Source organism: Tachysurus fulvidraco, chromosome 20 (assembly GCF_022655615.1).
Source record: "Tachysurus fulvidraco isolate hzauxx_2018 chromosome 20, HZAU_PFXX_2.0, whole genome shotgun sequence".
In the NCBI taxonomy this organism is placed as follows: domain Eukaryota; kingdom Metazoa; phylum Chordata; class Actinopteri; order Siluriformes; family Bagridae; genus Tachysurus; species Tachysurus fulvidraco.
In genome coordinates, this window is record NC_062537.1 from 7,945,980 (window position 1) to 7,961,850 (window position 15,871).

Genomic DNA, 15,871 nt, shown 5'->3' on the forward strand with positions numbered 1-15,871 from the left:
TGAGCATTTCAGAATCTCCCGAACCCAATATTCATATGCACAAACTACCCTTTAGTGTTTACACAGCATATTGTGATGAAACAAGAGCAGTAGGTCTTCAGGTGGTAGCACCTTGCTGATGAGAGAGATCAGAAAAGGAGCACTAGACAGTTTCCCCTGACTAGGTCCAACTCGGATAACAACCCTTATGGCAACTGTAGTGTGCACAAAAGCATTTTTGAAACACACTTAACTCTTCAAATTAACTCTTAAAACCATGATTTTTTTAGACGGTGAAAGGTTAAAGAGGACAAACCACAAACTCCTTTAGTTTGATATATTTACACTTTTTGACTTGATTTAAATGGGTTTAAACGAATACCAATGACATGATAATAATGATAATAATGAGCAGTTTAATTTAGTTCAGCAACTTAACAAGAATGAAAGCTAATGTGAAGCTTTATCAAAGCTGGAAAACATGACTGTTAACATGATACAAAATATAACTTGCATGAGTTCTGTGGTGGAAAAGAAAAAACACTTCTTGTCTGGTTAAAACATTGGATAAAAGTAACACAAATCCGGTCATATCACCAGAAATTCAGCTGATCTCTGATGATGAAAGTAAAATCTAATCTAACACTTTTTTCAATGACTCTGGGCTTTCATCCAGTGACAGTGGGAAGTCTTTTTACACGACAATCCACTGAGGAACATGAAGAGAAGACTGATGCTTGGCCTTACCATTTAACACCTTATCAGGCTTCGAGCATATCTACTCTGGCACAGTGTGATAACTCTCAGAGATGCCCTTAATGACAAGCATGAAGAGCTCCTGACAACATGCAGCACTATGGCTTCAACTGTGTCCCGTTGAATCAACATCAAGACCTAATCACTATGCTGTTCCACTGGCTGTCCTGATAAAACCTGTGTTAAAAAAAGACCTGACCCTTTGACCTTCTGTTCGTAAATCATTCGTTGAGAACTCCTGCCTCTTGATAGTCAGTGAGACTCTTGGGGTTTGTCTTGTGCCCTAAAAGTGCTAATGAGCTATAGCTTTTTTGGCTCTTTACCAACACAGAAGACAACAAAGTTAAATCCTTTTTGAGTAGAAGTTGTGAGATATTATCAGATAAATCTAAGTGCTAGTGATTTCAAAATACTTAGCTACAACAAACTGAAAATCACCTTATTGTTTTCACATGCAAAGTATTTACACATGTATGCTTAACTAAAAGACATGCTTTGCTTGATCACTACGCAAATTCTTTCATTACATTAACATTTCTGCTGCTAACATTAGCGTCCCTGCTAGTTAAACTGCTAATAATTTATACATGTGACAATATGTGAGGCCATTTACTAGGTAAAAGAAAATAGGTATGACCAACTGGAGCTCAGCTTTATTTTAAAACACAAAAGGTCATCTTGACACAGTTGGGCATCACTAACACATAACAGTGTTAGCCAGTTAGCTGTCTGACTAGCCACAGTCAGTCATGGATGTAATCTATAAACTCTCCATCTACCATAAACACCCACTGTTGATCAAATTAGTAGTGAAAATATGTAAATCATGTAGTGCTTCACTAAACTATTCACAAAATATTAGTCCATGTTGGGTTTCATGACTGCTGCTTTCACCAAAATGATGTCTACATTATGCTAGGACAGTCAGTAGTACAAGACAGAATTTATTTAAAAAACAAAAACCCTGTTACACAAACCACAATAGATTTTTACCTCAGTATTTTGAATGTTTTTTGAGGGAACACGATTGTGAATTAGCTAGCGAATGGTTTGTATTTTTGTTTTGTTTTCAGACACCACATGACTTAATACAGTGCAACTAATGTACTGATGAGCAGTTCCTCCATTTTGTTTTTATTACAGAATACCACATCTTACCCTATAATGTTTTCTTTTAACAGTAAAGCAAAATGAATATGAATTGTCTTCTCTTTTTTCAGGGGGTTTTTTTCCTTCATGTTCAGTGAACACCGCTTAATGCTCTTTCTTTTCTACTTCAAGCTAAAATGAAATTATTATTATTTTTTTTTTAGTAGTACATCATTTATATAATCCTAAATTCCAGCATAAGCTAGATGAAATATATTCTTGGCCATTCACCTGATCATACTAATGTAGCTCAAGGATAATTAGCAATCAAATCTGTATTTATCTTCACAACTAAATAAAAAAGCCTTTAATATTTATTCCCAGAAGAGCTGTAGAGAGATAGGCACTCAAATAAGGCTGCCTTGGGGCAAAGTCTATGAACGCTGCAGGCGCTTTCTGGTCTGAACTGACAAGGTTTTAACTGCTGACCTTTTCTAGTGATCAAGCTGGGGTTGTGTTTTGTGTTTTCCTTCCTTTCTTTCCTTAATCAAGGGAAATATGTGGCTGTGTTACGTAAAGCAAGGAAAATAACTGATTTTCAACTAATACCCAATTACGCTCAAATGAGTCATTCTGAAAAGAACTTAAAAAGAACCAATAATTAACTAGTAACCCTTAGTTAACTAGGATAAAATTCAGTGACATAAAATCTCTTTTACAAAAGTTACCAGGCAAAGAAAGTAGCAAAAGGCACGACTACAATTAACACAATACAATTTATATATAAGTGTGAAAACAGTCAAAAATCACTGGAAAAATATACAAGCAATACAGTCAAGTCTGGCAGAAGCAAATTCTAATATGGCTATACTCCCAAGTATAATTTCCATAAATTCAACTAGAAAAGAAAGCAGTACAAACCATAACACAGTGCGGAATAATGTGTTAATAAGAAGGTTCCTGACTAAGTTGTCATACTTAGTCTGGGCATGAAATACTGGCTGGACAAACACACTCCTAAAACACAGGCATCTCCATCATGTCTATACCTAAGCTCCTCCAGCAAAATAAAGTCATTTCCAAAAGAAAACCCACACACAACATACAGAGACACAATAAGTCCAGATTTATCCATGTTCAAACATGTCCTTGAATAAATCAATCAATAATATCCAGTGAGCTGTATTCGTACAGCCTACAAACACACAGACACACACACACGGCTGAAGTGTTAAACAACAGATGTGTTCGGCGTGGGTCTGCATCGCAGATGTGTGAAAAGCCCTTTGGTTCTGCAGCAAGTGTGTTGACGGCGATGATAAAAATGAGACTCTGAAGTTCACAGAGGAAGAACAAGGCACGGAGGCCGTAAATGCGACAAATACGATATGCCTGGGTTAAGGTCAACTGGATTAGTAGCTACAAGGTATAGAATAATAGGATGATATTCAATTGGACACTCTATAGAGTAGTGTATTATATATTTTAAAAAAAAGTTCAAGTGATTTCTGAATTTGCTTCATTGCATTGTCCTTTGTTATGCGCATCATTAAAACGATTAATTCCGTCTGTTTAAGACACTGAGAAATCTAAAGACGCATCAAACGACATGCTAGATCAAAAAAGCTCTTTTGTCGCAACCGAAGATGTCACCAGCCCCATTTAACTGGGGCAGGAGCCCGAGAAACATCTTCCTAATAAATCAGTCAGATGCACTAATCTACAGTAGATATGTCTGAAAACAGACTTTCCTGTTTATCGAACGTTATCGTTAACATTGCTTGAACTATTTAAAACAAAAACGTAAAACGAGGCTAATTTTTCAGCAACTGAAGCAGAAATCAATCGTACACGTGGAAACCCATGACTTAAAATCAGATTATAATTTACAATATGACATTGCAGTTGAGGAGAGGATGCTTTCAGACTGGGGATTAAACACTGAGTTAATGAGTAGTAGGTAAATTTGTATTTAGTTGAATGAATCAAATCCTTTTTTTCAGATCTTATTTTCCTGCCACAGATTTGATCAATAACGTTAGCTTGTTAACTGCTAGAACTGCTCGCTTATCTCATCTAATTTGGCATTCGGCCACAAACAATGTGATTTAGTCACCAGTGAAAGCTTTTTCAAGTGATTTGTTCTAGTGATAAATAGATAGACAAACAGACAGACAGAACGATATTCAGAGCAATAGCATAGATAGAACGATAGAACAATAGATAGAACAATAGACAGAGAGAACGATAGACAGAACAACAGATAGAATGATAGACAGACAGACCAACAGAACAATAGAGAGAACAACAGGTAGATAGAACGATTGAATGATACGATAGATAAGTAGACAGGCAGATGGTCTTGTTTGAAAAGGTTTTAGCTCAAATGTGGCTTAAACTTTCACATTATTATGACGAACCTGTATGAGCCAGTACACTTCCTGTTACTCTGTTGTCTTTATTGAAACTGCCCACTTTTGTTTTATAATAAAAAAGAGCATGCAGTGTGTGGGCTTGTGTCTCACATTTCTCACAACATTCTCACAAACGCTGACGCAAGTCATAGCAGCAGCTAAAGAGACGTCGAGACGCAGCAGGACTTCGGCCTGTAGTGTGATTCACTGATGAAGTCCAAATCCCATAATGCACCATCCTGCGTACAGAAGTACACATACACTGCAAAAAGAAAAAAGTGTATGCACTGCGGGAAAAAAAAGATAAGAATCTAAGCATGTGTATGATGCTCTTAAAACTTTTTTACTATTATATTTTTTCTATCTGGTATAAGATATAGTCTATATAGGGGTACAACTATGCATATTTATTCATATACTCTTTGTATTAAACTAGTAATCTAATAAGCAACAACTAGTAAAGACCCTTTCATATAAAGTGATAAAACGCAGCCTTACATAATGTTCAGTTGATGTGCAAATTTAGTTCCATCTAGCCTGAAGTGATAATAAAGATCATCTAAACCACTTTACCATCTGCCTGCATTTCTTTCCCATCTGCTTTCCTGTTTTTATTTCTTCCACCACTTCACCAGCAGCAACTAGTGTAATCATCTACATTCACTTCTATTTTATTTGTATCCGCTGTATCCATTTGTGTAAATACAGGAAAAAACATTTCAAAATTTAAATGTATCTCTCATGTGCAAGCCAGAGGTGACGGCAGTGAGGAAGTAAAACTCCCCGAGACGATACGAGAAAGAAACCAGACTCTAAGGTGAAGCCTTATCTGGGAGACTTCAGAGATTGCGATGATAAAAAAAAAGTACAATTGTGTAACGAAAAACATTCGTTCTAGATTTAACATGAAGTTGAGGTTATGAATTGGTCACTGATGGAGTTTTGAGTGCAAAATAGTTCCTAAAGCATTTTTCTCTCCTCCTACTACTACTCCTACATTTAAAGTTGATCTTTAGCAATAGCATAGATAACAATATATAATCAAATCAAAAGCCTTAGATCCTGGTCTTTGAAAGTCTCTCAAAAACAGTGAGACTTATGAGCTATAGTACAAACTGATGTGATTCCTGTGACAGGTTGAACAACAGAGCTCTGTCTGTAGCTACATTTAACTGCACTGTTAAAGTTAGTAAATATTATAGTGTGTGAATATAAAGACTATCATGGCGTCTACAAAATTATTAGATGATCACATTTGAGTACTGATATTTTGAATAACTGAAGAATGACCACTGTGATGGCTCAGGCATTTGATTACATGTCTTAAAAAAAACAACTGTGATAAACTCTCAAAACAGTTTGCAGGTAGACATACAGCATAACCTGGTACATAGAAATGTTTCGGTTGTGATGTCATCTATTCGAGCTCGCTTTTTGTCCAGAAGCAGTGCAGGAAAGTGCAGCATGAAATGAAGTTGTCATGAAATGCTGAGTTGCTTCTGGTGTAAAGAGATTTAGCTTTAAAAATCAAAGATTGCTTCAGCTTGCTTCTCAGTTTCATTAGCTATCGACACATGCAGGTGCTAGTGATTAAATAAGCTGTTCGTTTAGGGCCGTCCTGGATTGATTTTATTATTTAAATTTTATTTTTTTTAGCGCTTTTTTTGTAGACAGTCAGATAGTGAGAGATATAGATGGACAGTCAGACAGATAGTGAGACAGACAGATGTACAGTCAGACAGATGTACAGTCAGACAGATAGTGAGACAGATATATAGGCAGACAGATAGTGAGAGATACAGATGTACATTCAGACAGATAGTGAGACAGATGTACAGTAAGATAAATAGTGAGAGATACAGATGTCCAGTCAGACAGATAGTGAGAGATACAGATGTCCAGTCAGACAGATAGTGAGAGATACAGATGTCCAGTCAGACAGATAGTGAGAGATACAGATGTCCAGTCAGACAGATAGTGAGAGATACAGATGTCCAGTCAGACAGATAGTGAGAGATACAGATGTCCAGTCAGACAGATAGTGAGAGATACAGATGTCCAGTCAGACAGATAGTGAGAGATACAGATGTCCAGTCAGACAGATAGTGAGAGATACAGATGTCCAGTCAGACAGATAGTGAGAGATACAGATGTCCAGTCAGACAGATAGTGAGAGATACAGATGTCCAGTCAGACAGATAGTGAGAGATACAGATGTCCAGTCAGACAGATAGTGAGAGATACAGATGTCCAGTCAGACAGATAGTGAGAGATACAGATGTCCAGTCAGACAGATAGTGAGAGATACAGATGTCCAGTCAGACAGATAGTGAGAGATACAGATAGTGAGAGATACAGATGTCCAGTCAGACAGATAGTGAGAGACACAGATGTACATTCAGACAGATAGTGAGAGATACAGATGTCCAGTCAGACAGATAGTGAGACAGATGTATGGTCAGACAGATGTCCAGTCAGACAGATAGTGAGAGATACAGATGTCCAGTCAGACAGATAGTGAGAGATACAGATGTCCAGTCAGACAGATAGTGAGAGATACAGATGTCCAGTCAGACAGATAGTGAGAGATACAGATGTCCAGTCAGACAGATAGTGAGAGATACAGATGTCCAGTCAGACAGATAGTGAGAGATACAGATGTCCAGTCAGACATATAGTGAGAGATACAGATGTCCAGTCAGACAGATAGTGAGAGATACAGATGTCCAGTCAGACAGATAGTGAGAGATACAGATGTCCAGTCAGACAGATAGTGAGAGATACAGATGTCCAGTCAGACAGATAGTGAGAGATACAGATGTCCAGTCAGACAGATAGTGAGAGATACAGATGTCCAGTCAGACAGATAGTGAGAGATACAGATGTCCAGTCAGACAGATAGTGAGAGATACAGATGTCCATTCAGACAGATAGTGAGAGATACAGATGTCCAGTCAGACAGATAGTGAGAGATACAGATGTCCATTCAGACAGATAGTGAGAGATACAGATAGTGAGAGATACAGATGTCCAGTCAGACAGATAGTGAGAGACACAGATGTACATTCAGACAGATAGTGAGAGATACAGATGTCCAGTCAGACAGATAGTGAGACAGATGTATGGTCAGACAGATATTCAGTCAGACAGATAGTGAGAGATACAGATGTACATTCAGACAGATAGTGAGACAGACAGATGTACAGTCAGACAGATGTACAGTCAGACAGATGTACAGTCAGACAGATAGTGAGACAGATATATAGGCAGACAGATAGTGAGAGATACAGATGTACATTCAGACAGATAGTGAGACAGATATATTGTCAGACAGATAGCCAGACAGATGTACAGTCATACAATATACAGATATACTGTATTGTCAGACAGATAGTGAGACAGATACTGTATAGTCAGACAGATAGTGAGACAGATGTATAGTCAGACAGATAGTGACAGATAGTGAGACAGATGTATAGTCAGACAGATAGTGAGACAGATGTACAGTCAGACAAATAGTGAGAGAAAAAGTTAAGACAGGCAGACAGATAGTCAGACAGATAGTGAGACAGATATATAGTTAGACAGATAGTGAGAGATACAGATGTACAGTCAGACAGATTTCTGATTTGGACAGCGGATCAGACAGGCAGTGAGACAGACATACAAGGACAATTACTCCTTTTGAGTAGGGGACTAGGATTTAGGAGCTACAACAGACTGAAAGTCCAAAAGAGTAAAGTTTTCAGAATGCACTGGAATTTGTGCGTCCTATAAAATCCCACAATACACCACAAATACCAGGAAGCACTGATGCTCAGCTCACTATGATCCCTGACTAGAAATGACGCCATAAATTCTGAAGCCTCTCAACTGGGTGATGAACTCTCAGCAACTTGCTCTACAAATGGAAGTAGCTCTTAAATGATTAATTACGTTTTGACTTTATTAGACATTTGAGTCTAACATGGTTCAAGGATTTAAAATCACTAAAAGAGAAAATAAACAAACAACAACAAAAAATCTACATAAAAGCTATCGGTTTTGCGTGCTTTTGATAAACACAAGTGATGACATCCAGTGGAGTCGTCATCACCTAACGAGATGAAGCCCCACCCATTAAACACATGTAAACAAATGTAATGTTCATCTGTCAGGATCAAGCTATTTCTGCTCTTAGCAAAAGTGTATTAAGGTTAATTTAAAAAAATGGTATTAACACGAGCATGTTTCTTATTTCTTTTATTTCATCGATCGGTGTGAGTAAGCCATTATTTCCTCTCTTCCTTCTCAGTGATCCTTCCCATCATGCAGCAGTAAGAAATAATGTTGTATTTTCAGTAGAATGCACAGCTTTGTTTATCAAGCAGAAAGAAGCAACAAGAAGTGTGTCAGTGCTGTACACGAGCTGTACATGTTTAGTTGTGTTGAAAAAACAGTAAAGAAATCAGCTGATGATTAGCTGTTTCATCCTGGGCTTCATTCGCTCTGTGCTGCTTTGTGTCTGAGGCACGTTTGTGCTGAGTGTGTGATCTCCAGCCTCTACTCCTGACCTTGGCGGGTTTGCAAAGCAGGAATAGAACTAATGAGGCGTTGTCATGGATAGAGAGACAGAAACAGAGAAAGAAAAAGACAGTGAGAAAGAGAGAGAGAGACAAAGAGTGAGACAGAGAGTGAGAAGGATAGACAGACAGACAGACAGACAGACTGATCGACCGAACAAGAGAGAGAGGGCGTGAGACAGAATCAGACAGACACAGAGAGAGGGTGGTTACTAGGAGAGTGTCCCTGGTGTACTGCCAAACCACACAGCCGTGGGTTATGAGGTACAATTCAAGCATCATTTGACAAAAATGAATTTGCTTCATTGCATTGTCCTTTGTTATGCACATCATTAAAACGATGGTGGGCAATGAAAAGGAGAAAAAAAAAACACCATTCCATGGATTAAGTCACATTTGGCTTTGCTGATGCTGCTGGAAAAAAAAATGAAACAGCTGACAACAGTTGGTACGGTGGGAAGTGAGTGCCGTGGTCCCATGGCTCCATTTCCATGGCAACAATGATGCGCTGGTAATAGCAGGAGAGTTTTAAACATCAAGCCCACAGTAGCTCTGTGTGTGTGTGTGTGTGTGTGTGTGTGTGTGTGTGTGTGTGTGTGTGTGTGTGTGTGTGTGTGTGTGTGTGCGTGCGTGCGTGTGCGAGAGAGAGTGAGGGAGAAAATGGCTACAAAAACATGCTGCTTGTTTTATGTGGTAACCTTTTGCTTGCGTGTGACCAATGTTTCTTGCTGTTACATGTTCTGTTTAATTTGCTCACAGGAAGAATAAGAGATTGCACTCACTTACTGAAACATCTCCTCCTGTATGATTTGCTGCATTCCCAACAAATCAATTACAATAAAATGTCTAAAGCAACGTGGCATTAAGTGGCAATTGTTGATAGTTTTCTGTGAGGAATAATTAAGTTCCTTGGCCACAAGGACAAGGTGCTACAATCATGAAGCCTGTGTATCTAATGCACAGATCATTTCTCCACAAACACAGGTCCTAACAAAAGCTAATCAAAGATGAGCTCCTGTACTATTCACAATTGTTCTGCTGCTTTCTTGGAAGTGAAAATGAACATCTGCTTCAGCACTTGCTTTATTCAGAGCTTACTTAGCAACTTATCAATTTACATATAAGATCCAAATCTTTAACACACTCCTTACAGTGAAAATACAGACGCTACTTTAAACTCCCCTCAGGAAATTTACTATTTAGTTCGACTGTAAACGCACACCAATCATCCATCCGTCAGCAGGACGCTTGTTAGGCGGCGTAGGAAAATGCTAATGTGAATAATATCTTAGAACCAGGAGGCATTTTTACAGTCTCACCAGAACATTTTATTGATTTATTTATTATTTTATACAGCGACAGACAAGTGCAAAATGTCCTTTTAACTACTACATGTATTTGTGTGTCCAAATAATAAATTGACCTTCACCTAGTAAAGTGTTTCAGGCACAATGTGCAGCATATTTAAGAATAAAAATGAAAAGTTTGGACTCTGGCGTTTCAGGCCGAGTTCATGTGAGTGTGAACAGCGAGAAGCTGCCGCTGCTGCTGCCAAGACTACAATAGCAACTATGTCAGCTCCACTGGGGGTTACCCGAACAGCAGCAGGCCAGAGCTCACATGACCTACTCAACTACACTGAAAATCTAGAATGGAGAATAATCGCTCAATACACATTGGATTTGTTTTAGGTGGGGTAATTATTTCCAGAATATCTCTGGGAATTTAGTCGTGTCTGAAGCTGACATTTTTTTCAGACCGCGTGTGAAGGTGTCTAGAAAGCTGTATTAAAAAATAAATAAATACATTATAACAGCATCAGTGTTTAAAAATTTTTTTAAAAAAACACTGTGTGAATTGACAGATCCCTTTAAATCCTGTGGAAAAAAGAGGGTTTGTCGTTTTTTTCCCTTCATTACTACAGTACTGGCCGAGCTCAAAAAGCAGAACAATCAAATATCCATAACTGAAGAGGAAACTTGCACACAATACAACACATGCTTAACACAAAGGTCAAATCTATCAGCTTGTATTAAAAATGAGGTACATGTAGTCTGCATAGAATTTACCTACAGTACATTGAGAAGACATTCCCTTCTCTGTGATTTGCTCATATCTACCGTAACTCCTACAGACATCCTCCAGCAACGTTGGCATCATATATATTCGGAAATCTGATCCTGACTAAAGAGTAATCATGAGCAGAAGAAGCATATGTTTTTATTTGACAATGTAATGTGAAACAGAATTATCAAATCAAATGAATAGATCAGGGAACAGATTCCGGGCACAATAACGTCAATCTTAAAGGAGGCTGCTATTTAAACCGGCTCACAACGCATGTTCTTCTATACCTTCCTCTTAATAAGATCATCCCATAGCTCAAGGTGAGTCACTTATCTACAAGATAAGGAAGGATGAACATCCCTGAGCTACGGTTGAGGACATCACTTTACATTAGGGATTCACAGCAGGACAACATGTATCCTGAAACATGTATTCAGCCTTCCGTGGGCCCGGAGGTCATAAATAGAGCACACTGTGGCTTACAAAGCAGGCCTGACCCTCAGACAAACCTCAAACTGACCAAAGCTGCTGCATGTTGACACACATTCACATGACCGCTTGTGACTGCAAGCTATAGTGCAAGCTTAAAAGAGTCCAAGCTACAATGCATTCATTTGTTCTGTGCAACTACTTTCGCTGAATGGTACGAGCTCCTGTGGTTATGCCTCTGCGGAGAAGCCTATTAATTAGCCGATTGCCTCATCTGCTCCTCGAAATGGCAGTCTGGATCAATCGATAGACTACAAGCTGCGGTTTCAGCCAAGGCTGTATAATGCATGAGGTCTAGCCCACCTACAAGCACTCAGTCCTGCCATCCTGACATTTCTCCACCTCTTTCTTAAACCCCTGCGACACACATCGGTGCTCCCAATCTTTCCCATCCTTCTATTCCTCCTCCCCTGATCTGTCCTCCACAGCCCCAACCGTTCGGCCCAGGTTTCCGAGCGCGACGCCACTGCAGCAACCCCCTCCTCCTCCTCCTCCTTCCTCCTCCTCCTCCACCTGCTTCCACATGCTGTCCTGGCGGATTCATGCGCACTGAGAGCGCTGCAGCATCCACAACACAGAAGTAATCAGGTCAAATTTATGAGATCTGACTGATCCTTAATCATTTCCTTCTTAGAATAAGATCAAACACGTGACGCCATCAATTAAAACCCGACCTGCCCTTGTTTCAAGCACGTGACTGTGGAGCTTTACGGCCAGTTTTACACAAGACACTTCTGTAACACAGCAGGCCTGGTTAAGGCCTTTTGGTACAGTTTCAGTCGTGTAGTTAAAGCGATATCACGGATCCTACAGCTAAGCAGAGCTCGCGTTGTTAATGCGCCTTAGGGGCCGTTTCATAACATGCAGTCACACAAAAACCCTGCTTTGTGCTCAGGATTCTAATATCCACCTTTACAAGCTCCAATCGCTTTCTCGAACCATTCAGCAGTTTTTAAAGATCAGGGTAGAAATGTGCAAGAGATCCCTGTGTGCAAATAAAGCAGCACGACAGCAGCCGCCTTCATGTTAATGAACTCGTCCCTACTGCCCTAATAGCATCACAGCAGAACAGCAAATCCGCTCTGAAACCATCGGAGACTGACTGGGGACCTGTTTACAGTTTCAGCACCGAGAGGAGAAACAAAAGCGCGCAGACACCAGACATTCGGCCAAGTCATTGTTCCCAGTCAGAGCAGAACAGAGCAGTTCAGAACACCATCCGATCACACACACACACACACACACACACACACAGCGTTATAATGATCTCTAAATGTTCCAGTCGGAGCCTTCTTTGTCCTATATAATAATAAGAAGAATAAGAAGAAGAATATTAGTAAAAGGAATAAGAAGAATGGCTGCATTCTCGATGCAATCGCGCTGTCAACAAAAGGCAGCGAGGCCCTGAGCAATTCCTCTAGCTAATGCATTCTGGCAATACTGATGTTTTCTGGTTTTATTATTGTATTTTTTTAAAGGGTCTGGACTTTGGAGGTTTGCTGCACCTGATTTAGCTCTAAATGACATCATCTCACAGCACCACCAGCAGCAGCAGCAGCACTGTGAGGCCGGAGCGCAGATAATAACGCGCTGTGGATGGGGTTTAAAGCCATTGTAGACATCATGATGAAGCTTTCTGATTCACTCACCAGATTCAACACGGTCTCGACGATGTCCCGGTTGCTGACCTCTCCGACCTGGATGAGACCGATCAACACGGCGAACTTCATGCGGATGTTGCGGATCGGAACCGCGGGGTTGATGACACCAGCCGGTAGAACCACGGAGCCCGAGCCGGTCACCATCGCGTCCCCTGTGGCTTCTCGCTCCGCCAGCGGCGCTGTAAGCGGCTTCTCGCTCGCCATTTCCAGCCCAAATCCCCCACTAAGGAGCGGCCGCCTCGGCTCTCACCTGTCTCGCGTCACCGACTGGCTTTGTAACCGCATGAAAATTAAATTAGCGAAATAGAACAACAGAAACCGCTAGAAAGCAAATGACACCGATGTGGACCGCTGTTGTTTAATCCCGTCTATCCTTTTCTGGAAAGCATACGAGCATCAAAAGCGTACGTTTCTCTGCGTTTGCTGAAAAGGTCCAGAATCTCTCTCTGTCCTTCTTGATCTGAAAGCCCAGTGAAACGATGCGGTCTCCGGCTGTGTGGTCCTGCTCAGGACGCCATGTTCACGCCCCCTGGCTGCGGTAGCGAGCATTGGGCATGCGCAGTAGCGGCCTTCTCGGTGCGCCGTGGCTCGATCCCAAATATACCACTTCTTATATAAAGCGCTCTACGTAGGCTACGACATAATGGCTTGTCACACTCTGTGCAGCTCACTGTGTGACAAAACAGGAAACGATTTGAGGAGGAGCCCATAAAGGTGGGGACCACACAGAAGCACGTGCAATATCTGGTATTAATAGTAACCTAAGAATAGACAAATGATAACAGGCTGCTGGTGACGAATGTGATGAAATCTTTATAATGAGTTTAAAATATGGGAATAAGTACATGAGATTATTGTTATAGCTTTCACTCTGTGACACTGATCAGAATTACACAGACACACACTCACAAACACACTGATCTGAATTACACAGACACACACACAACATACACACTGATCAGAATTACACAGACACACACTCACATACACACTGATCTGAATTACACAGACACACACTCACATACACACTGATCTGAATTACACAGACACACACTCACATACACACTGATCTGAATTACACAGACACACACCCACATACACACACCCACATACACACTGATCTGAATTACACAGACACACACTCACATACACACTGATCTGAATTACACAGACACACACACAACATACACACTGATCAGAATTACACAGACACACACTCACATACACACTGATCTGAATTACACAGACACACACTCACATACACACTGATCTGAATTACACAGACACACACTCACATACACACTGATCTGAATTACAGACACACACTCACATACACACTGATCTGAATTACACAGACACACACCCACATACCAACCTATCTGAATTACACAGACACACACTCACATACACAGTGATCTGAATTACACAGACACACACTCACATACACACTGATCTGAATTACAGACACACACTCACATACACACTGATCTGAATTACACAGACACACACCCACATACACACACCCACATACACACTGATCTGAATTACACAGACACACACAACATACACACTGATCTGAATTACACAGACACACACAACATACACACTGATCTGAATTACACAGACACACACTCACATACACACTGATCTGAATTACACAGACACACACTCACATACACACTGATCTAAATTACACAGACACACACTCACATACACACTGATCGAAAAAATTACACAGACACACACTCACAAACACACTGATCTGAATTACACAGACACACAAATACACACTGATCTGAATTACACAGACACACACTCACATACACACTGATCTAAATTACACAGACACACACTCACACACTGATCGAAAAAATTACACAGACACACACTCACAAACACACTGATCTGAATTACACAGACACACACAAATACACACTGATCTGAATTACACAGACACACACTCAAATACACACTGATCTGAATTACACAGACACACACACACATACACACTGATCAGAATTACAGACACACACAACATACACACTGATCTGAATTACACAGACACACACAAATACACACTGATCTGAATTACACAGACACACACTCACATACACACTGATCTAAATTACACAGACACACACACACATACACACTGATCAGAATTACAGACACACACAACATACACACTGATCTGAATTACACAGACACACACAACATACACACTGATCTGAATTACACAGACACACACTCACATACACACTGATCTAAATTACACAGACACACACTCACATACACACTGATCGAAAAAATTACACAGACACACACTCACAAACACACTGATCTGAATTACACAGACACACACAAATACACACTGATCTGAATTACACAGACACACACTCACATACACACTGATCTGAATTACACAGACACACTTACATACACACTGATCTGAATTACACAGACACACACTCACATAAACACTGATCTGAATTACACAGACACACACTCACATACACACTGATCTGAATTACAGACACACACTCACATACACACTGATCTGAATTACACAGACACACACACATACACACTGATCTGAATTACACAGACATACACACACTCAGGTCTGCAACACATTGTTGGTCAAGACATTAACCTGTATGTTTGAGACCAGCTGTTTCAATACAGGTTCAATATCTGAAACATTAACTAGAACCCATTTGGTCGTCTGTGGACGTGAAAAAATATTCTGAAAAGTTCTGAAAGTCGTGTCATGAACAACTAGAAAAGTTCATATGTGATCATCTGTAAAATCTCATTCTCTGTCTAATGTGTTATATTTTTTACTCCCCTCACC

The 15,871-nt window shown here is 40.1% G+C and overlaps 1 protein-coding gene across 18 annotated transcripts in view; it reads right to left on the reverse strand.

Moving 5' to 3' along the window:
- The window catches only part of nbeaa (neurobeachin a), a 167,262-nt gene extending 153,694 nt beyond the window's left edge, over positions 1 to 13,568 (reverse strand). For 17 of the 18 annotated variants that reach the window (XM_027138236.2, XM_027138270.2, XM_027138279.2 and 14 more), the window contains exon 1: positions 13,006 to 13,567. In XM_027138236.2, the coding sequence (XP_026994037.2) occupies positions 13,006 to 13,221 (216 nt within the window). In that variant the 5' untranslated portion in view covers positions 13,222 to 13,567. Of the gene's footprint in view, positions 1 to 13,005 lie in introns of all 18 variants that reach the window. The other variant, XM_027138244.2, reaches the window with a different exon arrangement.
- Between the last annotated feature and the right edge of the window lie 2,303 nt (positions 13,569 to 15,871).